The sequence below is a fragment of the Dreissena polymorpha genome, chromosome 7 (assembly GCF_020536995.1).
Source record: "Dreissena polymorpha isolate Duluth1 chromosome 7, UMN_Dpol_1.0, whole genome shotgun sequence".
Lineage (NCBI taxonomy): Eukaryota > Metazoa > Mollusca > Bivalvia > Myida > Dreissenidae > Dreissena > Dreissena polymorpha.
The window spans coordinates 6406542-6431376 of record NC_068361.1 but is presented as its reverse complement, the minus strand read 5'-3'; the positions used below and the strand labels follow the sequence as shown (position 1 = coordinate 6431376).

Genomic DNA, 24835 nt, shown 5'->3' with positions numbered 1-24835 from the left:
ACAAGAAAATTGACTGAATAAATCATGAAACTTGAAACATGGATAGATGGCAATATGGACATTATGCGTGTCATTTCATTTTGTTTCTGCGTCAAAAATTCTGGTTGCTATGGCAATAAAAAAATACTGACAATGGTGGAGCCAGTAGGGGACATATATTGCTTGGCAATAGTCTTGTTGAGTTATGCTCCACACAAGAAGTGGAAGGGACAGAAAAATGGGAAATGCCATTACTGTATGCCTCTCACCGTAGGCATACAAAATATATAACAAACCAGTTTAAATTGTTTATATTTAATTTTAATAACACATTGTAAACAATATACAGCGGGCATTAAACCTATAGCTTCTTTAACTTTTATTGTTGCTATGCGTGTTGCCTAATTAAATATGTACATAACAACAGTCCATACCCCACAATCAGTATTGCAATTTAACATATATTCTGCTTCAAAACAAAAGTAGATTTTTATTTTTTTAAGCTGGAAAATTTATATTTTCATAGACCAATACATGACTGTATACAGAATAAAATTCTGGTAGCCTACGACCATTTTTGTTAGGTTCACGTGTAAGCTAATATTCTATTATGATCAAAGAATATTAAATTCATCATTAAACTAGAGCTTTGTTACAGATGTGACGTATACCCCCACGTGCCACATTGACACAGACTATTTTGCATGCTGTCTTCACAAAACAAGAGAATCAAATTTATGGCGATTTTTAAGAATCATAATGCCATTATCATTTATGGCCATTTTGACCTTTGAACTCTTGAATCCTTTTGCATGACATGCCGTCCTAATTTATGGCCATTTTTTTTACTTTTGAACTCCAAGTGTGACCTACACCTTGGAGTTATCGACATAATTCTTTCGCCTGACACATCGTCCAATGATTGTGAACATATGTACCAGGTATTTTTAAAATCTCACCATAAATGTCATAGTTAAGGCCCGGACAAGATCATATATGGCCATTTTTGACCTTTGAACTCACAGTGTGACCTTGACGTTGCAGATATCGACGGAATTCTTTCGCGCGACACACCGTCCAATAATCGTGAACAAATGTGCCAAATTATTTTAAAATATCACAATGAACAACATAGTTATGGCCAGGACAAGCTCATTTAAGGCCATTTTTTACCTTTGAACTCAACGTGTGACCTTGACCTTGGAGTTGTCGACATAATTCTTTCGCGCAACACACCATCCAATGATGGTGAACAAATATGCCAAAGGATTTTAAAATCTCATTTATTGTACAATGAATGACATAGTTATGGCCCGGACAAGCTCATTAATGGCCATTTTTGACCTTTGAACTCAAAGTGTGACCTTGACCTTGGAGATTTCGACGTAATTCTTTCGCGCGACACACCATCCAATGATGGTGAACAAATGTGCACACTGATTTTAAAATCTCACAATGAACGACAAAGTTATTGCCCAGACAAGCTCATTTATGGCCATTTTTAATCTTTGAACTCAGTTTGACCTTGACCTTCGAGATATTGACATAATTCTTTCGCGCGACACACCGTCCCATGATGGTGATCAAATTTGCCAAATGATTTTAAAATCTCACAATAAATGATAAAGTTATGGCCTGGACAAGCATTTGACTCTTGAACTCCAAGTGTGACCTTGACCTTGGAGATATTGACGTACTTTTTTCACGCAACACACCGTCCCATGATTGTGAACAAATGTACCAAGTTATTTTAAAATCTAACGATAAATGACATAGTTATGGTCGGGACAAACTTTCGGTTTAAAACACACTTAGTGACCCTGTGACCTAGTTTTTGACCCGGAATGACACATATTCAAACTTGACCTATACATCATCAAGATACAACTTGTGACCAAGTTTGGTGAAGATCGGATGAAATTTCGAGACAGACCAACAAAGTGACTCCTATATAGCCCCCATTACCAATGGCAATGGGGGTATAACTAAACAATAACATTCTAAAATTGGATGCATGATAAAAATTACTTCCCTTAATAAATTTCGTTCTATGGTAATGTCTGATTCTAAGAACAAGACTGTTAAAAATTTAGTGTTCTGTATAGTTGCATCAATATTTGTACAATTAATGAGAATTACAATTATTTCAGCATTTGGATTAATAAGCCTTTACTAAATAACTCTTGGACATACGCCCTCCCATCAACTGGGCCTCCCGACACCATTCCTTTACTAGTTGGATATCTGATACAATTAATACATTACAATAATCCTTAACATGCTGGATGAATCCATTATTAATTAATTTTAATATTTGGGCATTTTTTAACAAACTGATCAAATATTGAGGACACTTTTACAGTGATAGCTATTTATCAGGACCTTAAGATTGGCAATTATTGATGACAATTTTGTCTGAGTGGGCATTCGTCCCAGAAGGCATTAGTCCACCTATTTTTAAAAATATGGTGAAGGCATATGTCAACCTACACTAAAAATAAGTTGTATGTCCAGGTGGGCAAGTTTCGGACATTCAGACAACTGTTGCTATTTAACACCTTGGGCTAATTCCTCTTGGTTAAATCTCCACTGCATCAGAAATGTTAATAATAATTTCTATGTTAATTGGCCCATTAATTATCAACAATGATACATCTAAAATTTATTGAATATTATGTGAAAACCTCTTAAGTATGTAAGTGAACCAGCATTTCTCATACAAGTAACAGGTAATCATGTAGTAGTGGAAGTGCGTTTTGAAAGCTGCCTTAGTGGTGAACAGATGACGTCCCACTTGCGATAATCAGTATCCACAGATGTCAGGCCAACATGTCAAAATCATCCCTCTGAAATGTGAAAACAAACCAAGGCTTCATTCTCTACAGTACTACTAAACAACAGCAAAAGTATATGCTTGGCATGTGGTAACACACATGGGTACTTCATATTTTGGTTAAGTAGTCATGGCTTATGTAAATGTAATAAATTAAGACAGAAACAATCTATTAAAAAAATATGGATGCAAGAATAGTGGTTCTTGTGTACTGGACATCCCTGAATTAAGATCTACCTACCAATTCATTTTCAAATTAATAACTCTTCAGTTTTCAAAATATGCTCCTGATAGAATTTTAAAAACAACAAGATGTGTTTGTGAAACACAATGTCCCCCCTTATATTTGACCTTGAAGGATGACCTTGGCCTTTCACATCTCAAAAATGTGCGGCTCCATGAGATACACATGCATGCCAAATATCAAGTTGCTATCTTCAATAGTGCAACAGTTATGACCAATGTTAAAGTTTGACAAAAACAAACCAACAAACAGACAGGGCAAAAACAATAGACTGGAGGACATAAAAATTAACAAAGGACAATAACAGTTACTCTAAAATTATGGAAGCAAGAGTTATGGTTCTTGTGCATTTCACATCCCTTTAATGAGATATATAAAGTTTCAAGTTGATACCTTGTTTAGTTATCAAAATTAAAACATATCAATGGGCCAATATTCTTAACAAATTATAGCAAGAGTTATGGGTCTTATGCACAATATATCCACTCAATAAGATCTATCTTCTTGTGATGTTTAATAGTGTTAACCCTTTCAGTGCGGGAACCGAATTTTGAAGGCCTGTGCAAACAGTTTGGATCCAGATGAGACGCCACAGAACATGTTTGCTATTCTGATAGTATTCTTTGAAAAAATTGAAAAAAATGCTAATTTTAGAAATTTAGCAGACAACATTTTAGCAGACGACAAATTTCCCAGCATGCAAAGGGTTAAAGATATGCACAAGACAATATTTCAGAATAAAAAGTAACACATTTCTTGTGAAACGAATATCATTTCAATAAGATGTATCTATAAGTGAAGTTTGATGTTTATACTTAGATGTTCTGTGGATCCAACATTGATGAATGGCCAGGCAACCTGACACCTACTTACCCTAAGAGAGAATTCTGCTTTCTTCTTTTTTTCTTCGTTTCTTTTTTATTATACTTAAGCTCTTAGGTTCCTGCTAGTAATTTAAGGCACTTAATGAAAAGCTTCAAATAATGCCCAAATCTGTGAACAAGTCTCTTTAACTGACCAATACTTAGCCGCGCTTACCATATCATTGTAGTCTAACACGTGTTTCTTGATGGCAGATGTGTCTGTCCAGGTCACAAAGTCTTCCATTTGTCTGAAACAGAAGGAGATCAGATCTTTTAGGGGCTATTTTGTCCACCTATTATCCAGTAACTTATGGGCAAATAGGCACGCAGACTTAGCGAAATAACTTGCGTAATCAATTTTTTTCCATTACATTTGATATACACATCAAATAAACTTAATGTGTATCTTTATTATTTTATATGCTTTTATTTTATATAAATACTACGCCTTTATGCCACTTATGCTGGAACGCTGTTGTTAATATGCCTGCGTGTCTGTTGGTTTACAAAGACAAACATAAGGAAGTGAAATACACCAAATATCTCAGAGTCAGACTAGTAATTTGCAGGTTTTAACATACAGGTAACATTGGAAATTCAACTATTTGTAACGCCTTAAAAGGGCTTTGAATATTAAAAAGCAAAGACATCCAAATGCTCTTTTAATCTTAAAACATTAACTGGATTAAGAAAACGACAGGTTAAATGGATTTACAGATCGAACTTTTGACTTGTCCTAATTACCTTTCTTTGTCATTGGGTTTAATGTTTGTTGATAATAGACTGTACCCGAGTTTTATTCCCGCTCAAAATCTAATGTCGTAAAACGCGCTACTGATTACCGTAATTTTGAAACAAACTTCTATTTAAAACAAGAGCTGTAAGAGGACAGCGCGCTCGACTATTAGAGTGCTTGACAGTATAACGTAAGCCATCATGGGGAAATTGTTCATATTCAATAATTTATAAGACAATCTTTCAAAAATAAAAAAAGGAAAAAATATATAAAAATTGAGGGGGGGGGTTAAGAGGGGGTATAATGTGCGGTGTGGTCATTTATTAGACGAAAAAAAAATTGGGGGATGAGAGGGGGGTATAATGTGGGGTGAGGTAATTTATTAGATGTTGTTTAAAAAAAATGGGGGGTAAGGGTTAAGAGGGGGATATAATGTGGGGTGGGGTAATTTATTAGATGATGTTAAAAAAAATTGGGGGGGGGGTAAGGGGTGAGAGGGGGGTATTATGTGGGGTGGGGTAATTTATTCGATGATGTTACAAAAAATTGGGGGGGGGTAGGGGGTGAGAGGGGGGTATAATGTGGGGTGTGGTAATTTATAAGATGTTTAAAAAAAAAATGGGGGGGGGAGATTGAGGGGGGAAGGGATTCTGGGTAGGGGTGTTGGGTATAGTTTGGGTGGAATCCATTGTGGTATTCAGGTAAGTGTTCTTTTGTCAAAGTAATAATAAAATGTGATCATAAATAAAGAAGTTATGGCAATTTAAGCAAAATGTTCAATTATCTAAGTGTAAAAGGGGCCATAATTATGTCAAAATGCTTGATACTGTGGTCTGCTCTTGTTTATAGGTTGGGGTTATGTTGGTAAACAAGTATGCAAAATATAATAGCAATATGTCAAAGGATATAGGAAATATTTGGGGTAGTACGCAAAGTTTAACATAGATTTATCAATAATATGCATGTTCTAAGTATAAAAGGCGCAATAATTCTGTCAAAATGCTTGATACAGTTGTATGCTCTTGTTTATAGGTTGGGTTCATGATGGTAAACAAGTATGCAAAATATGAAAGCAATATGTCAAGGGACATTGAAAATATTTGGGGTAGTTCCAAACTTAAACATTTGCTGCATATACTAAGTGGAAAAGGGGCCATAATTATGGCAAAATGCTTGATAGAGTTGTCTGCTCTTGTTTATAGGTTGGGGTCATGTTGGTAAACAAGTATGCAAAATATGAAAGCAATTTGTTAAGGGACAATGAAAATAATTGGGGTAGTACACAAACTTTAACATTTGAACGCTAACGGAAACGGCACGTAAACGGAAATGCCGACGCCGGGATGAGTAGGATAGCTCCACTATATATATATTTTATATATAATAGTCGAGCTAAAATCTGCATCAACATGCTTTTTTATTGAGTTTTGATAATATAGAGGACATTTAACAGAAAATTGATATAATATGAACATAATTAATTTTAAAAATAGCCGAGAACAACCTATTTAGCTTTCAAATTCATGGATATGTGTTAGTATATTTACTTTACCCAGGGTTCATGTAAGTATACTTAAGTGTACCCAGGGTACATGTAAGTAGTACCCAAGCCGACAATGACCAATCAAGCGTAAGTGGGGTATGTCTACCACTTAATGAAGATGATTGTGGGGACAACAATACTTGCCAGCATATATTACCTGGTCACAAGAAAAGCTGGATCTGAAACAACCTCTGGTCCTACTCGTATATCTAGAAAACTGAGTTAAGTTTGCGGTATACTTGAAATAGAAATGCAATTTTTACCAGGTCTAAACAGCTTAAATTGTCGAGCGCTTGACTGTAAATCTGATGATTCAATTCCAAGCAAACCACATAACTTGTGAAACAGAATGTTCATGTAAGGTCTTTGTTCCCCAATCAGATATCAGTTTAACCCTTTGCATGCTGGGAAATTTGTCGTCTGCTAAAATGTCGTCTGCTGAATTTCTAAAATTAGCATTTTCTTCTATTTTTTTCAAAGAATACTTTCAGAATAGCAAACAGTTTGGATCCAGATGAGACGCCACGTTCTGTGGCGTCTCATCTGGATCCAAACTGTTTCCAAAGGCCTTCAAAATTCGGTTCTCGCACTGAAAGGGTTAAAATGTACTGTAAAATCATGAATAGTTGTCCACATGAAATTTCTTCTCTTTTTGACTACCGTATACTTTCACTTATTAGACGCCATCGCTTATAAGACGCACACTGACTTCGGACTTTTATAAGACGCACCCTGACTTCGGGCTTTATAATGGGTGGATTAAAGACTGACTCGCGTATAAGACGTGGTCTAATTTTGCCATTTTCATCGTCCAAAAAACAACAGAAGGTTACTCTAAATTCTCGCTTGGTTGCACGATTCAATTGTGTTATAGCATACTCAATCACTTTCAACTTAAATGTAACAAGACGGGAGTTACGTTTTCGTTTCATTTTTATAATTTTATTGTTTGATAGGTATTGAAAACTAATAGGCAGGTATTTGAAATCGTTTAGTTTTATTACCTTGATTATGCAAATTTTACGCCACGTGTCTATCAAAATAGGTAATGCCTACTTTCATAAAATTTGCCAATCGTGTGATAGAGTGATAGACTCGGAAGAGCATATCGAGATCACCCGTCAAGAAGAAAGTCACCTTGCATGAGGTCAATCTTTGATCCCTCTGTCGTTGGCCCCTAATAAATTAGGTGTCATCGGCATTAGGGGGTCGTATGAATACACGTGTTTATTTAACAGTTGACAGTTGCAAACTGGAAAAAAAAATTGCAATTGTTTTTAGCATGTTGGGCGAGTCGCCGATTTCAGACGATACTCTAATTGCCAATTAAGTCTTAATTGACAATTAACGACGTCCCACACAGACGATCATGTGATACAAACTTTTAAAGTAGCACTTGTAATCGGCAGCGTGTTTATTTAACAATTGACAGTTTCAAACTGAGAACTGATTTTGCTGTTATTTTTAGCATGTTTGGCTTCGTGTCGCCGCTTTCACACGTATATTCTTATGGCCAATTTAATTGGCAATTAACGACGTCACGCGCAGCCAATCAGGTGATACAAACTTTTCAAGTATAATCACGGACAAGATAACGTCTTAAGCCACAAAAATAACAAAATGCAAATTAGAAATAAAAGACAACAAAATAAATTACGATACATTTTATTACAAGTGTATCGCTAACTGAAGAGTTCCGGTACACAGTACAGATATATACAGACTTTAGAGAAAATGCAAATGGCTGCCGCGATGATTCAAAACAACTGACAAGTGTCCAATTTGGTAAGCATAAGCCCAGTAAACTCAATTTTTTTTTTAGAAATTTTGTTCATTTTCACCAGTATCTTGCTTATAAGATGAGACCCCCACTGTAACTTATTACTTTGAGTCTTAAAAATGCGTCCTATAAGCGAAAGTATATGGTGCTTAGTGGACATGTAAATTAGCGGTTTCCTGATTTTGGACATAAAAAGAATTTGTTATTGTTATTGTTTTTCATTTGCGTTAAATTTGTTTATTAATCAACCCAGGAAATCAATGAAAATAAATTTCCCACAAATAATTGGTAACTATGGTAACCCTTTCCCTCTCAGAAGCAAAGTGAAAATTGTAACTCGCAGTCTAGCTTTTCAGATTTTATGATTTCTGCTCATCAGATCTAAGGGTTGGAAATAAAACCTTTAAAACTTGAATTTATTTAAAAAATGTCTTTAATTAAATTTTACTTTCTATGGGACTACAAATGCTTCAAAAAACGTATCTAAGTGGTAAAGGGTTAACACAAAGCCATAACATGTATTCCTGAAATAAAGAGAGGATAAAAAAAAATGATAACTTAAAATCCCCTTCACTACATGTATCTTCAAAGCTTAATGAATCCCCATTTATCCCTAGTCATATTCAGTGATCACACTAATTTAGTTCATTCACAGTATTTAATCTCTATAAATAAATGGGCCTTGCTCTGTGAAAATGGGGTTTAATGCATGTGGGTAAAATGTCATCCCAGATTAGCCTGTGCAGTCTGCACAGAATAAGCAGGGACGACACTTTCTGCTTCAATTGCATTTTTCATTTCAAGGAAAACTCAACTTCACAAAAATTTTAGTTAAGGCGGAAAGAGTCATCCCTGATTAGCATGTGCCGACTGCACAGGCTAATCTGGGATGACACTTTACCCACAAGCATTAAAGCCCCTTTTCACAGAGCACAGCCAAAATCTATCTGACAATGGTACATTCAGGAAGAAAGGGTTCAATATCCATAGTCCTATAAAGTAACCACACAAGTTTGGTTCTCAATATTTATCATCTGATCCATGACGACTATGAAGGATACGTCCCTGTTCAATAAATGTGGTGGCTGCTTTCAACGTCTCAGCCATGTGACTTCTCACCATGACGACAGGCAGACGCCGTCTGTCAAAGAAATATATTAGCCTTATTCTGGGAGAGCTGGGCTTAATGCAGGCGCATCAAGTGCCTCCCAGAGTTCAATTGTGCACAGCAATTTTTTTTGTCCAATTGGGAAAAATTGAGTCGTGAAAGCTTGAAAATTGGGAAAAATCGAGTTGTGAAACCCTCAAATTGGGAAATTGGTGTATTTGATTTTATGCTCCCAAATACTTTAAAATTGATAACTAAGTGTTTTCAAGCTGTCAAAATTATATTTACCTAGGTTTAAACCATAGAGCTGCATAGGGAAACTTGCAAAATGTTGCATTTTCCAAAAAAAAAAACACAAAAAAACATTTTTTTAATTAATTTTTTTCCTTAAATTTGGAATTTTTGGACAGCAATAGGGAAATTTGTAGTTTTTTGGCAATTGGGAAAGTGCCGTTTACCGGTACTTTATAAAGAAGGAAAGAAATCGCTGGTGCAGTCCGCGCAGGCTTATCAGGGAATACACTTTCAGCTAAAAATGGATTTTTGCTACGAAAAGACTTCCTTGGAACCAAAAAACAAGAGGGCCATGATGGCCCTGAATCGCTCACCTGACTAACCTTGCTAAATCAACTTAAATTCTATCACACCCATATACAATCCCAAGAAAGATTTCATTAATTCATACATTCTGACAAAATGTCATTAAGACGTGATGAAAACTGTGACCTCTTTCATCTACACAAGGTTTTACTAGCATTTGCCCGGTGACCTCATTTTTGACCCCAGATGACCCATATACGATCCAAAATCAGATATTATCAAGATTAACATTCTGACCAAATTTAATTAAGTTTTGATGAAAACTGTGACCTCTACTGTTTACAAAAGTTTTTTTTAAATTTGATCTAGTGACCTAGTTTTTGACCCTAGATGACCCAAATTCAATCCCAACACAGATTTTAACAAGACAAACATTCTGACAATAATTAATTAAGATCTGATGAAAACTGTGACCTCTATTGTCTACACAAGGGTTTTCTATGATTTTACCTAGTGACCTAGATTTTGACCCAGATGACCCAAATACAATCCCAATCCAGATTTTATCAAGATAAACATTCTGACCAAATTTCATAAAGATTGGATGAAAACTGTGACCTCTATTGTCTACACAAGGTTTTTCTTTTATTTGACCTAGTGACCTAGTTTTTAACCCCGAATAACCCAAATACAATCCCAACCCGGATTATATCAAGATAAACATTCTGACCAAATTTCATAAAGATTGGATGTAAACTGTGACTTCTATTGTCTACACAAGGTTTTTCTATTATTTGACCTAGTGACCTAGTTTTTGACCCCAGATGACCCAAATACAATCCCAACCCAGATTTCATCAATATAAACATGCTGACCAAATTTCATAAAGATTGGATGAAAACTGCGACCTATATTGTCTACACAAGGTTTTTCTATTATTTGACCTAGTAACCTAGTTTTTTACCTAGTGACCTAGTTTCTACCCCAGATGAGCAAAATACAATCCCAACCCAGATTTCATCATGATAAAAAATCTGACCAAATTTCATAAAGATTGGATGAAAACTGTGACCTCTTCTGTCTACACAAACAAATTGTTGACGGTTGTTCTATTATTAGACCTAGTGACCTAGTTTTTGACCCCAGATGACCCAAATACAATCCCAATCCCGATTTCATCAAGATAAACATTCTGACCAAATTTCATAAAGATTGGATGAAAACTGCGACCTCTATTGTCTACACAAGGTTTTTCTATTATTTGACCTAGTTTTTGACCTAGAGCTTAGTTTTTGACCTAGTGACCTAGTTTTTGACCCCAGATGACCTAAATACAATCCAAACTCAGATTTTATCAAGATATACATTCTGACCAAATTTCATAAAGATTGGATAAAAACTGTGACCTCTACTGTCTACACAAACAAATTGTTGACGGACGCACACACGCACGCACGCACACTCACGCACACACAACGGACGCCGGACATCACACGGTCACATAAGCTCACAACTTTAAGCAGAAAGGGTCATCCCTGATTGCAAATCAATTAGTATGCCGTTTTGTTTGGAAGTGTAAACGTATAGTTAATTATAGGCAGGGGGTTTTCCACTTGAAAATGCATGAATCATGTAACTCAATATGCTTGCAGGGGGAACTGTTCTAACTAAATGATAAAAAACAATCGACAAGTGAATTAAAATTTAGATTGAACGCAACATGTTCAAATCATTTACTGAAATCATCGGGGCCGGAGGGGGGGGGAGTGACAGTAAATATTTGCGAATAATAAACCTGCATTTGCATGTATTTAAATCATCTGAATTTCTTACATCTCTTTGCCTGTCATGTTTTCCAATGCATTTAAGCACACAATTTTTAATAGATATCCTTTTCAAACAACAATAAAAAAATGAATTATGCATAGATACAACTTTTCAAAATTTTAAAACTTGTCAACAATTTAAAAGACTGATGGCACATAAATTGCAGCACCATAAGAACATACTAACATTCTTCAAATTTCAAGAAAGCCGAAGCAAAGTGGATATGGTATACGCCTAGTGACCTGAAGGTCTCAGGTTAGATCCCCACAGTGGGAATGTTCTTTATATCTCCACTAAAAGACAGCAAGTACTGGTTCTACTCAGGATACAGACTAGCTCTTTCAGTGCGAGAACCGAATTTTGAAGGCCTTTGCAAACAGTTTGGATCCAGATGAGACGCCACAGAACATGGCGTCTCATCTGGATCCAAACTGTTTGCTATTCTGATAGTATTTTTTGAAAAAAAATTCGAAGAAATGCTAATTGTAGAAATTCAGCAGACAACATTTTAGCAGACGATAAATTTCCCAGCATGCAGAGGGTTTCAATAAGCTTTAGGATTTGGGTTCAATTGAGCTCAAATAAAAAGGTTTAAACCTAAAATAAAAACAAAACTTCTAGGTTATTGTAAGATGTTTCTAACCTGCAAAATGAGGATGCGTTCACATCGTCTGCCAGGGCAAGATTCTGTTTCGTGGGAACGAGGCCCATACAATGTCTGCAAAATATAACATACATTTACATACTAAGGGTTACTGAGAATTAAAAAAAACACTCACTATTTGTTATTCAAACAATCTAACAAATACTTCTTAAAATATCATCTTATTTGTGAGAATGTAATACTGTAGTGGTACATGTACCTTCTATTATCACAAATGGTCTCTGGCCCATTCATATAAAATATCATATACATGTATGACCCTTTAAAGTGCTAGACAAAAGGCCTCCTTGCTAATGCCACCTACTTATAAGGTATTTCATAGATACCGGTAAACAAACATTGTTTAATTTATCTTAAGCATATAATCAAATACATATTTACGTTTGAGTTTCGTTCTTCCTGGAACCCTTTGTTTTATTGATATTATTTTCATGAATACCAAGAAGTTTTACGGTGTGTCTTTAATTATGTCAAACACCCTAGATGGCTCCTTTAAGTCAAATTGTTATATTATAAAGCAATGTTAATTCCCATATATCATAAAATTCCCATGAGTTTTTAATGCATCAATTTCAAAAATTAAAAATTATACTATAAATGTCAGATTAATATCGACTTACAAAGTTAATGACAAAATATGGATAATTGTCTATTTTAGTTATAAAGAAATGTGGATTGCCTACAAATAAAATACAGATATAATTCAAGATTATAAGATCACTGCTGAATTACATTTCAATTCTATCCATATCTTCCTCATCAACAAAATATGGCAATTGAAAAGGCAATAAATTTTCACATGAAAATCAAGCATTAAAATGTATGATAATTTCAAGACATCACCTTGATAGCATCTGTTCAAGCCACAAACCGTGACAGCATCAAATGCGAAAATATTAAAGTGTCCCATTTTCTTTATCATTTATCAAACTTAATATGAAGATTATTGATATTGCTTTAGTTCACACACATTTATATATTACAACAGGCCTATTTGCACGGGCAGCCATTAATTGAAATCAATTAATAGAGCTCTCAACCTGACCCTGCTCTGTGTGAAGAGCATAAGTTAAAGGGGCCTTTTCACAGATTTTGGCATGTTTTGAAGGTTGTCATTAAATGCTTTTTATTGATAAATGTAAACATATAATTTTAAAAGCTCTAGTAAAAAATCAAAAATAAAATTTAAAAAATGAAAACAAAGTAGCCCGCAGCAGGGCTTGAACCAGTGACCACCGGAATCTTGAAGTAAAAACGCATAAGCCAACTGAGCTATCCTGCCAAGCATACATAATATGCGTATTTTATACGTTATATAAGCAATCTTCGTAGTTTCACAAATTTAAACGACAACAACAGAACTCTCCAAATTATTCAATCATTTCGCGTTGCAACGCTTTAAGATTTTTAGGTTTGTAAATCGTCAAAAGATGCATATAATGGCTATATTAGACCATGGCAAACGTTCAGTAATACTGTTTCCTCACAAATATCATAACTAAACAGAAAATTTGCGAATCTGAAACAACTTTTTTCAATTTTGTCAATTTACCAAACCGTGAAAAGATCCCTTTAACAGAGGGGGACATTTTCCATCACTTCACTTTTAAAGCATGTGATCCTCTATTCTGCTCCAGTATTATCAGACTGTCAGTCTTGAATACTAATGCACTCATTGTGATTGTTGTCTGTCCTGTCGCACTCATTGTGATTGATGTCTGTCCTGACAGAAGCCTTTAAAGGCAATTCACTCCAGCATTTTTACCCTGAGTCCATTTTTGGTGAAAAAGGTAAAGTCAATGTTAAAATAAGGAAAAAATAATGCTTTGAAAGCATTTTTATAAAGCAACATATTTCAGAGGTGGAGAGAATGTATTGATACACATGTAACATCTTTTTTTCATAATTAATTAATACATGGAAAAAACGAAAACCAGTTGATCACCACAGACTTGTCCCTCTAAAACTTAATGGAGAAAGGTACAGAAGGTCAAGGTCATGACATAAATCGTGACCTTTTCCACAAGCAAAAGTTGTACCGGCACACAGTTTTATTAAGTGTTGACACTGTTAAGGTGACGGGCATTCAAAAGAGTTATGGTGCTTGTACATCACATTTCCTCTGAAAGGACTACGGCTATATCATTACCGGTAAATGAAACTATGCAACTATGCAAACCATGAAACCTTGCAACACAAATAACTGTTCATGTAGTGAAATTAATTTTGAATTGATGTTGATTTTTAAAAACTCATATGTAACCGATTCTATGTGTTTCAAAAAAATAAAATAATGATTCATGTTGAGACAATACAATTCTTACACTAAAATCTTAATATTCATCCCCGTCTAAAAAATAAATAGGTTATGAGTAAGGTATATTAGTTAAAACCTATTTATTTAAGCTTGTTTGCATAGAAAGCCTAAGGCTTATTTGAAACGCTCTAGAGTCAGTTTCTTTGGACTACTCCAGAACTGGTAGTTGGGGTCTATGGGGCACATCTAAACGTTCTCACAGTGAGGATCAAACCCATGACCTCTCTGTTGCTAGGAGACCCATGACCTCTCTGTTGCTAGGAGACCCATGACCTCTCTGTTGCTAGGAGGACACCATATCCATAACACCACGGTGACCTCGTAAGGTATACTGCCTGAAGGTCTTTCCCAAGGATTTTGTTTTGGCTCAGGGGCTTATAAGACCCACAGATGGCAAGGGACTCGAAAAAAAGTTCTTAACTTGATGTGCCTAATAACATAATTTCTGCATACCTACACAATTAAAACAAGCACACACTGATAATAATTGGGAATTTAGGTACAACAGTGATCCTGAATAGAAAATTCAGACACAGGGGTGCCTTTTTTTCAGGCACAAGGATGCCACTGGGCTTGAAGCCTAGCCTGGTATATCCAACAAAAAACAGCTACCTACAATTTTTCTAGAACTTGACTCGTGGCTTCAGTTCTAAACGGGTCTTTGACATCAAGTTCCTTGATCTTTCTCACCAGGTCTCGAATCTGTCTGGACAGTTTGTTATACCTGAAATGAAATATAACATGATAAGCATTTTTTTTTTTTATTGGGAAAAGCACCGGTACCAGGCTTATTGGGAATAATAAGCGCAAACCCCCATGAAAATGGGAAAATTTGAGTCGTTAATTCGTCTGATTGGGATTTATTGGTATTTCTAATTGCTTGGTATTTAATTCCACAAACCCATCTATAAATTCTTGTACATGCAGTTTCGCTGAAACGATCAGTTTTCAGTGCTCATTTTATTTGATCACATGTAAATATTACGCTTTTGAAACACAATTGAACCAATTTTCCTTCCTTTTGCTAAATTTTTGGATGGCAATTAGGAATTTTGAAATTTGTTCTTGATTAGCAAAGTGCCTTTCAATGATTCTTTATAAAGAAGGAAAAACATTGCTGATGGTACATGTACACCATTTTTCAGGGGCATGTACATGTATACTACACACAAATTGAACAATTAAAGTTTTATCAGAATAAATACACAAAAATAGACTAATCAATGTGACCTGTAAAGATACTTTATGCAAAGCCTGTCGTTGAAATCTTTTTTTACAAAAACATGCTCCTTATTTAAAACCTTCAATATGTGCCTCTGTTGTGTAGAGGTTGAACTCTTCTATTAAAGGGACCTTTTCACCTTTTGGTAAATTGGCAAAATTGAAAAAAATTGTTCCAGATTTGCAAAATTTCGTCATAAAATAGTATTTGCCAGGAAAAAGTAATACTAAACATTTACCATGCTCTAAAATTTGATTATATGCATCTTTTGATGATTTAAAAACCTGAAAATTATAAAGCATTACAAACGCGAAACAATTCATTAATTTGTAGAGTTCTGTTGTTATCGTTATATTTTGGGACTTAATGAGGATTGCTTATATAAAGTATAAAATACACTTCACCCTGTGTGAGTATGGTTGGCCTAGTGGTTTCAGCGTTAGACTTTTACTCCAAGGGTCAGTGCTTCGAGCCCAGTTGAGGATTACTTATTTTTCTTTCTTTAATTTTATTCGTGTTTTTTACTGAAGCTATTTAGTTCTGATGTTTATATTTATCAATTTAGATAATTTAATGGCTGTAACTCTAATACATGCCAAAATCTGTGAAAAGGTCCTTTTAAGAACAAGGTGCAATATCAAGTCCCGAACTTGTGAGCATAAAGAAAGACCTGTGACTCTTGATCCACAGAATCCACAGCTACAGTGGAAAGTATCAACAATAACCAAATAGCACACATATACATTAGAGCCAAGCTCTATGAAAAGGGGAGTTTTATGCATGTGCATTAAGTGTCATCCCAGATTACCTGTGACAGTGTGACGCCACCACCAAAGCCGTGTTTTTAATGTAATCAAAGTGATCAAAATCAGGTGACACTTGTGTCGTGAATATTATATGAGATTTTAGACGTAACGTTGATTGGCGGTTGCCGCGAATGAGCACGTTATTATTATTATTATTTTGACGTCATATAGATTTGTATTGTTGTTGACGGGCAGTTGAATTAAAGGATCGAACCTGAACAGTCGTGTTTTGCATATCAACTCAAAGTACACCATTATACCTTCGTGAAATTGGTGCCGTGAACAAACAGTAAAATGCCGACGACAATAGAAAAGTTACTAGGCCAGCGGCTAGGTTTGAAAAATATTATTGACCGTTTCGTCAGTAAAATAGAAGAAGCGAGCGATGAAGACGATGCCATTCAGTTTCAAGCGCTTATCGAGAAATTAGAAGAAAAAGTGGCATGTCTGCTAGTCCACAATGATAAAATTCTCTCGCTCACCGACGCCGACGCTGCGCCAGAGGAGATGGTCGAGGCAGAAGAGCATACCTTCGACGTAGAGGTCAAACTACGAAGATACAAGCAGCGTCTACAGCGACCTTACATTGGTGTCACAGACGCCGCCGATTTATTATCGCATGCATCCGGTTCCGGTAGTCAGCAGGCATCCGGTCCACTACCACCAAACAACCAACGCAGGGTGAACACCAATTCGTCAAACAACAGCGGCCAGTTAGCGCCCGAGATAAGTACATCTAGTACTCATAAATTGCCAAAATTAACACTTCCACGATTTGACGGTGATATATTACAATGGCAATCGTTCTGGGATTCATTCGAATCGTCAATCCATTGCAATGTCAACTTGACTGATGTGCAGAAATTCAATTATTTGAAAGCACAGTTGGAGGGTACAGCCGCCATGACTATTGAAGGATTTGCACTCACGAATGCAAATTACACGCGCGCAGTCGAATTGTTACATGAAAGGTATGGTCAACATTGCAAAATTGTTCATGCAACCATGCAAGCGTTATTGAAATTGCCATCACCAACTTCCACAGTCGCGAGTTTGAGAGGGTTTTACGACCGCATGGAAACGTATATCCGGGGTCTTGAGTCGCTAGGACAACATCAAGATATGTACGGTAGCCTATTGGTGCCAGTTGTATTGGAAAAATTGCCGATGGATATACGTAAAAATCTCGCCCGCGTAAACGAGAATAATGACTGGTTTTTGCAAGATCTGCGACGAGCGATTAACAAGGAAATCAACATTCTCGAGATCGGCACCGGAAGTTCCTATGCGTTGCCGGAAGTTAGGGACTACAACTCAACAGCATTGTTTCATGCAAGTGCGAATGGTAAGAAGACTTCATACACTCCTAGCAACAAGTTTGACAAAAGGAATACGCAAAATTATTCTAGAACATGTGCATTTTGTGATCAAGAACATTTAAGTTGTGAATGTAAAAACTTTCCTGACACTGCTGCCCGAATGAATGTTGTGAAACAGAAACAGCTTTGTTTTAACTGCTTGGGTAAACACCGAATCACAGAATGCAAGTCAAACGGACGCTGTCAAAACTGCCACCGAAGCATCACACTTCTATCTGTAAGGAGCTAAAAAGAAAAACGGAAGTTGAATCGCCGCAACCGGAAGCCGCCGTATTCTTCTCGTCTACAAAGAGGTTGAACGCAGACGTTATATTAAAGACCGCCATTGCCCCTGTTTCGTCGTCTCACACTACAACGGATGCCGCCATATTAGTCGACGAAGGCGCACAGCGATCCTTTATCACCAGAAAGCTTGCTGACGATCTTCAACTAGAGAGTGATGGAATAGAAACACTTAGCCTGACGGGATTCGGAGGAAGTATTAGCAGAAGCTTACAGCAACTAGAACGCACGACAGTGTACATAGTTTCGAAGAGAAAGAAGATACCTGTTAGTGTACTCATCGTCCCCACTATTGCGGCTCCCATCAGATGCGGATATCTTAGATCGACTGCGGAACTTCCGTACCTGCGGGGATTGAAGTTGGCTCATTCCGTTACAGGTGACACGTTATTTGACATTTCATTACTCGTTGGAGCTGACCACTATTGGGATATTGTCGAAGATCATGTTGTTCGAGGGAACGGGCCGACCGCCGTCAAGTCTAAGATTGGTTATTTACTGTCCGGTCCGATGCCCTCCACGTCTCATGCGTCTGCTGATAAGCACATCTTGAACGTACTTGCATCGCGCGCCCCAAAACACAGCATATTAGAACGTTTCTGGAGTCTTGAGAACATGGGTAGCTCACCTTGTGAACCTGACCGGAAGTCTGTCGAGTACCTACAGCAATACCAAGCGACAGCTATTGAGTACGACAACGGAAGGTACCATGCCAAACTACCATGGAAGCAAGACCACCCTGCTCTACCAACAAACCACAACATAGCCTTGAAGAGAACTGTTGGGGCTATTCAGAGGTTGCGCAATGAACCGGAAGTGCCTCGGGCACATGGTGACATCATAGCAGAGCAGGAAAGACGTGGCTTCATCGAGCGGGTACCACTTGGTCAAGAGTCAGCTGAACAAGTGCACTACATCCCTCATCACCCAGTGGAAAAAGAATCATCAACCACACCCATACGCATCGTCTACGATTGTAGCTGCCGTCAGTCACGTGATTCACCAAGCTTGAACGACTGCCTGAAATCAACGCCACCGGCATTGAACGAGCTTACGTCGATTCTTACAATCGTCACAGAAATCGAGGCTGTACTTAACGATCGGCCATTGACATATGCATCAACAGATCTAAACGACCCCGCGCATATCACGCCGTCGCAGCTGTTATACGGTCGCCGAGTTACAACGCTGCCACACGATGACGTCACATTCGATGCCGGGAGTACTGTCGCTGCAGCCGATCATGCTACATTTAACCGCATGGCAAGGCGACGTGAGCTGCTCATACAACAGTTATACAGACGCTGGAAGACTGAATACCTTACGTCACTCCGCGAGCTCCACCGGGTGTCTGGTTCCAACACGCAGACGATCAACACCGGGGACGTGGTGCAGATCCATGATGATGGCACGAGATGTCGATGGAAACTTGCCGTGGTCGTCGATGTTGTTGCCGAAAGGGACGGGCATGTTTGCGAGGCGAAAGCGCGAATCAGTAACGTATTGTATAGTATACCATAAGGCCAATAGCGAAACTTTATCCACCGGAAGTGATAAGTGCCAATAAAAACTGATGGACAATCATGATATTGTTGTGATGGACTGTTTTTAAATATCTAAGCATTTGTTATGATTATCGTATTCGTATACTTATGTGAAAACTCTGTTTTATCATTTTGCGGCCCCCAGTATGTCGTGAATATTATATGAGATTTTAGACGTAACGTTGATTGGCGGTTGCCGCGAATGAGCACGTTATTATTATTATTATTTTGATGTCATATAGATTTGTATTGTTGTTGACGGGCAGTTGAATTAAAGGATCGAACCTGAACAGTCGTGTTTTGCATATCAACTCAAAGTACACCATTATACCTTCGTGAAAACTTGATATAAGGGCAGGGCTTGACACTAACTTTTTTTACCTACTGACCCAAAGGACCACCAGTAGGGCTGTAACGATTCACCGGTATATCGCGGTGCATGTCGTGAAAAAAATCGCACCGCGGTACGGCGTTGCCGCACCGTTCTTTTTAATAATTTAATATTATTATATTAGCACAGATATAAATACATTACATAATTATTTTGATATAGATATCGTTTAGAAAAATGAAGAAGCAATTCAAAAGGGCTAAATAAATAATCCATTTATATCCAGGTCAAGCAAGCGCTTCCACTTGTAGATGTTCAACTTTCACGTTTAAAATACGGCGATGTATGGGTCCGTACCTTTTTTGGAATTAGGGACCGATTTCCTTTGCAAATAAGTACATAATTATCCAAAAGATGTTTATTCTATTTCTTTTTTTCTTTCTTTTGTATATCGATCATTCAAAGCATGGCACTTCCGAATCATGTTATCTTGAGATTCTGAATAAGTCGAGGAAGAGTCAGAACGCTACGGATTTTCAATACTGGGCCCGCTGATTCCGCATTTTGAACATGCCCTTGAAGCGTTCGATTTACACAGATCGAATTCACAGTAATTGTAAACAACATGGCGGACATTATAGAAAAGACGCAAACAATAACAATGACTACTTCTATCAAGTTTATTACAGTTTCTTTTACAGTTTCTAGTCATACTATGATACCAGTGTTTTCTGATAATTGAGTTTACTAAAGTTTGTAAAACTTGTTATTCTGTTGTTTTCTTCACAGATACATATTCTGTAAAATATCGCGGTACGTACCGCCATACAGTGTTGCCGTACCAAGATATACCGCGGTACGCTCACGGCATATTGTGACAGCCCTAACCACCAGCTTTCAGAAATTACTGGTCCTCCAAGATTTCAAGTGGTCCTGACGATTTCTATGTTATTTTACGTAAATTTCAACTTACTTTCTGGACTATCTACAATGTATTGTGCATTTATAAAAAGAAAACTTTACTATCTACTTAACTATATCTTATCCCTTTCATTATTTCGCTGTACTTCAAGCTTCTCTTTATATTTTAGTTTTAGGTTTTTTAGGCGGAGGTTCAACCACCCACGGAGAGAAAATTCCACATCACGAAAACTTGTAATCTTGAAATAACCACGTTTACTCTCCTGCAATATCAAAACATTAATTCGGCGCCCTCCAGTAAAAATTCGCACGGTAAACAAAGTATATTCTGCAGGGTTTTTTATTTGATTTTGGGAAAAGGGCTTGGCCTTTTTTGAGGTGAAAAAAACGCACGAAATGTCGGATTTAGGGGAAAAAATTACGTGAAACGCCGGATTTTGGGGATATTAAGGAAAGTCTTAAATAATCAATTTAACATATTTTGCTGTTTTTAAAACAAATTCAAGGCAACAGATAATTTAATTATGCAATATGTTATATTTTCTATACTGGATCAGGTTAACTTATGTATTTAAAGTTTGTTTTTTTTAGGGGAAAAAAATGAAGTCTGGGGGAAAATCAACCTGCTGAGGGGGAAAAAAATCCGAGGGGAAAGGGCCGTTTTTTGGGGGGTCCCAAAAAGTAAAAAAAGCCATGTTCTGATGGTATTAAGATCGATAAAATGCTGATTATGACAGCTTTTCAAAATAATAAATACCATTTTGTTCATTTCTCGATCCGAACGCTTCGAATTTTATGTTAATTTGTGTATCGATCACGGTGAAGTCCGGCAACATTTGCAGGAGACATTTGCGGAACACAAATCGATTTTTTGATCGGAAAACAGGTTTTGTCATCCGGGCATCTAGAAAAATTGGAATTTCCACTATGTTGCTATTTTTATCCCGGTCTCGAGTCGACCCATAAAATAATGATGAAATTATCGGTTTATTATGAACATATAAAGTTGTTTTATTGATGAAAACGGCTTTCCACCAGTATTTCACAATAATCTGGCCAGGATTTTTAACTGGTCCGACGGATCAACCAAATTTCTAGTTTCACTGGTCCTCCCTATTTTTTACTGACCCCGGGTCAACGAACCACTGTCAGTGTCGAGCCATGAAGGGAATCGAAGAGTACAACAGTGCGGCAATTTTTTTGCATTCATTTTGTTTCAGTTTCTCATAGTCGCACTTCCACCCCATTAATTTGCCTCTATAGGCGGTCGCCTAGAGGTTAAACTGGGCCTGACTGCTTAATGTCTTTGCACATACCCGACATGAATATATTTAACTGTCAACATCGCGGATATATGTAACAAACACACTACATACTTGGTATAGTCTTCTCTGCGCTGTATATAATACTTTTTCATTATCTTTAGCTCGTGAATATTGTTGTCGACGTTCCATGATATGAAATCAACCTTCTTCAACAGCTTCTTTTCGTGAAATTTAAGTTTTCGAACCATGTTTACACGTTTTGATCCCAATGAATAACGAACTTGATTGTAAGGGAAGTAACTGGGTATTCTTATCTGGTTACACTCCACACTATCTGTGGTAGTTCAACCAAGATTATAGTGTGTGTGTGTTTCATAATTTAAACCATTTGAAACGTCCTCTATGCTAACATATTTTACATGAACGTATATAACAGCGCTTTATTCGTTTTTCTTATGTAATATTCAACCGTCATTACCAAACCAGACTTACTGATTTTCACGTTGCCGAAAATGATATGTGTAATGTGTTGATATGATATGACAGGAAACGAAATCAATAATGTATAATGAAATTTATTCCATATGCACTATATCATTTAACAGGCCTAGAAGTAACATACCAGCTACGCGAAAGCAATCGTATTCCAAAATGTCGCAGTAGTTTCATTTTTATATGGATGGCAAGTCACAATCGCAGCGTTCAAATAAATAACTGAACATCGACACACACTATGCATTCGAGATTCACGTACGAGTAGGAGCGAATAAAAGGTGGGTATCTTCCTACAGAAACATACGAATCAATGTTACTTCATATATTTCTTTGCAATGAAAAATGTGGCACTAAACCTGTGCGGTATCGTGCTTCCATTGTTAACAGGGAATCTATACTAATAAATAAAACGCCTAGCTCGAATTTAGTGATACTTTTTACATGTTGCTAAATTCGCGAGACAATATTGCCATTTAAAACACGTATCCCAAGTCCTTCTAGTCGTGCTGCCTGAGATAGTTTGCGTGAAACAACCTTATGATAAAAATCGCACGAAGTATGTTGATGAAGATATATAATTCTTTGACAATAAAGCAACTAGTCGACGAAATACAGTAAATCGTCTGGTCGACGTAAGAAAGAAAGCAATCTATGTTACGGGAAACCATTTCTTCGCGGTATCGCCGCATTCTGGCGTATACCGCATCCCGTCGTATATAAGAAATAAGATTCTTAATAATACTGTTTAAGATGTCGTAATACATAAGATTCCGTCGTTGATCGTGTAGTTGACTTAAAACAGCATGCTACCGCCCAGTGGGCATCAAACGTTGTGCGAACGTTGCTGCAACGTAATATTTAGGTCGCAACGTCGGCAACCATTACCGAACGTTGCCACAACGTTGCATAAAAAACATTACCTGGACGTTTTATCAAACGTTGCAGTTTGGTTGTCACAATGGTGTATATGAAAGTTTTCTCGACGTTTTTTTCCAACGTTGCTGCAACGTTTTTTGGCAACTTTGTATTTAGGTTGCACTCAAACGTTGCAGTTTCCCAGTGGGCATCAAACGTTGCTGCAACGTTGTATTTAGGTTGCATTCGAACGTTGCAGTTTGGTTGTACCAATGGTCTATATGAAAGTTTTCCCGACGTTTTTTTTCCAACGTTGCTGCAACGTTTTTTTCCAACGTTGCTGCGACGTTGTATTTAGGTTGCATTCAAACGTAGTATTTCTTTTTTCTTTTCTTTTTTTTTAAAACTGTTTACTGCCAACCGCTCTTTCGAGTATTATAGGCAAATATGCACACTGTCGAGTCCGTTTCCTAGAAAGAACCAGTACTAAGTGTCTACAGAGGGGATAAGGAAACGCTCCCCGAGTAGGAATCGTACCTATAATAATACAGTTCATGCCTATGATTTCTTGTACATTTTAGAAATGAATTTTTTAAATTTTACAAATCAGTTGCTTAAACTTTACGATGCTAAATATAAACTTTAACTCAAAATCGCCGGATAAAATATATTGCTTAAGTTGTGTTATGCATTAAAATGGTAGAATCTAGTTTCAAAGTTTCAACCAAAAATCAATAGTCAACATTTTTGTCAGTAACATTCAACAGTCGCCGTGGTGTAGTGGATGAGGTATCTGCCTAGTGATCGGGAGTTGGTGGGTTTGATTTCTACTCGGGGAGCGTTTCAGGTAACTCTCTCTAGACATCAAATAGTGGTTGTTAGTATGAATCAAACACGATTATGTTCCATAACTGCCGATAATAATCGAAAGAACGGTTGGCAGTAAACAGTTTTAAAGTTTTATATTATTTAAAAAAAATATAGAATTTAAAAATACTGCGTTTTAATGCGACCTAAATACAACGTTGCAGCAACGTTTGGAAAAAACGTCGGGAAAACTTTCATTTGGACCCTTCGTACAACCAAACTGCAACGTTCGAATGCAACCTTAATACAACGTTGCAGCAACGTTGGATGCCCACTGGGCGTAGGTCATTGTAAAAAGAAAGCACCGCATTGCATGCTTAAGTCGACCAAAACCGCATACAGCTGTAGATCATATAGTCACATAAAACCGCATTCCGTCTTAATGATTGTGTCGGCGTAAAATCGCATTCCATCCGATATCGCTTAGTTGACGT

The 24835-nt window shown here is 37.0% G+C and overlaps 1 protein-coding gene across 2 annotated transcripts; it reads right to left on the bottom strand.

The window, feature by feature from the left end:
• Positions 1–278: 278 nt before the first annotated feature.
• Positions 279–22938, bottom strand: LOC127837208 (U3 small nucleolar ribonucleoprotein protein IMP3-like). 2 transcript variants are annotated; one of them, XM_052364133.1, is made up of 7 exons: positions 22807–22938; positions 15051–15158; positions 12097–12171; positions 9040–9119; positions 6356–6407; positions 4095–4167; positions 279–2825 (listed from the first exon to the last, which is right to left on the bottom strand). In XM_052364133.1, the coding sequence occupies exons 1-7, from the start codon at positions 22851–22853 to the stop codon at positions 2799–2801; spliced, it is 462 nt and encodes a 153-aa protein (XP_052220093.1). In that variant the 5' UTR covers positions 22854–22938; the 3' UTR covers positions 279–2798. The 2 variants fall into 2 exon arrangements, with proteins under 2 accessions (XP_052220093.1, XP_052220092.1); XM_052364132.1 differs by lacking the exon at positions 22807–22938 and adding an exon at positions 22296–22482.
• Positions 22939–24835: the final 1897 nt, after the last annotated feature.

Bases quoted from the DNA above. Each gene is read 5' to 3' on its own strand.
- LOC127837208 (XM_052364132.1), bottom strand. From the start codon at position 22,432: ATGGTTCGAAAACTTAAATTTCACGAAAAGAAGCTGTTGAAGAAGGTT. The intron at 15,159-22,295 runs GTATGTAGTGTG...ATTTCATTTCAG, and splicing joins CGCAGAGAAGACTATACCAA to GTATAACAAACTGTCCAGAC. The intron at 6,408-9,039 runs GTATCCTTCATA...TCAGTTTTCTAG, and splicing joins CACATTTATTGAACAGGGAC to ATATACGAGTAGGACCAGAG.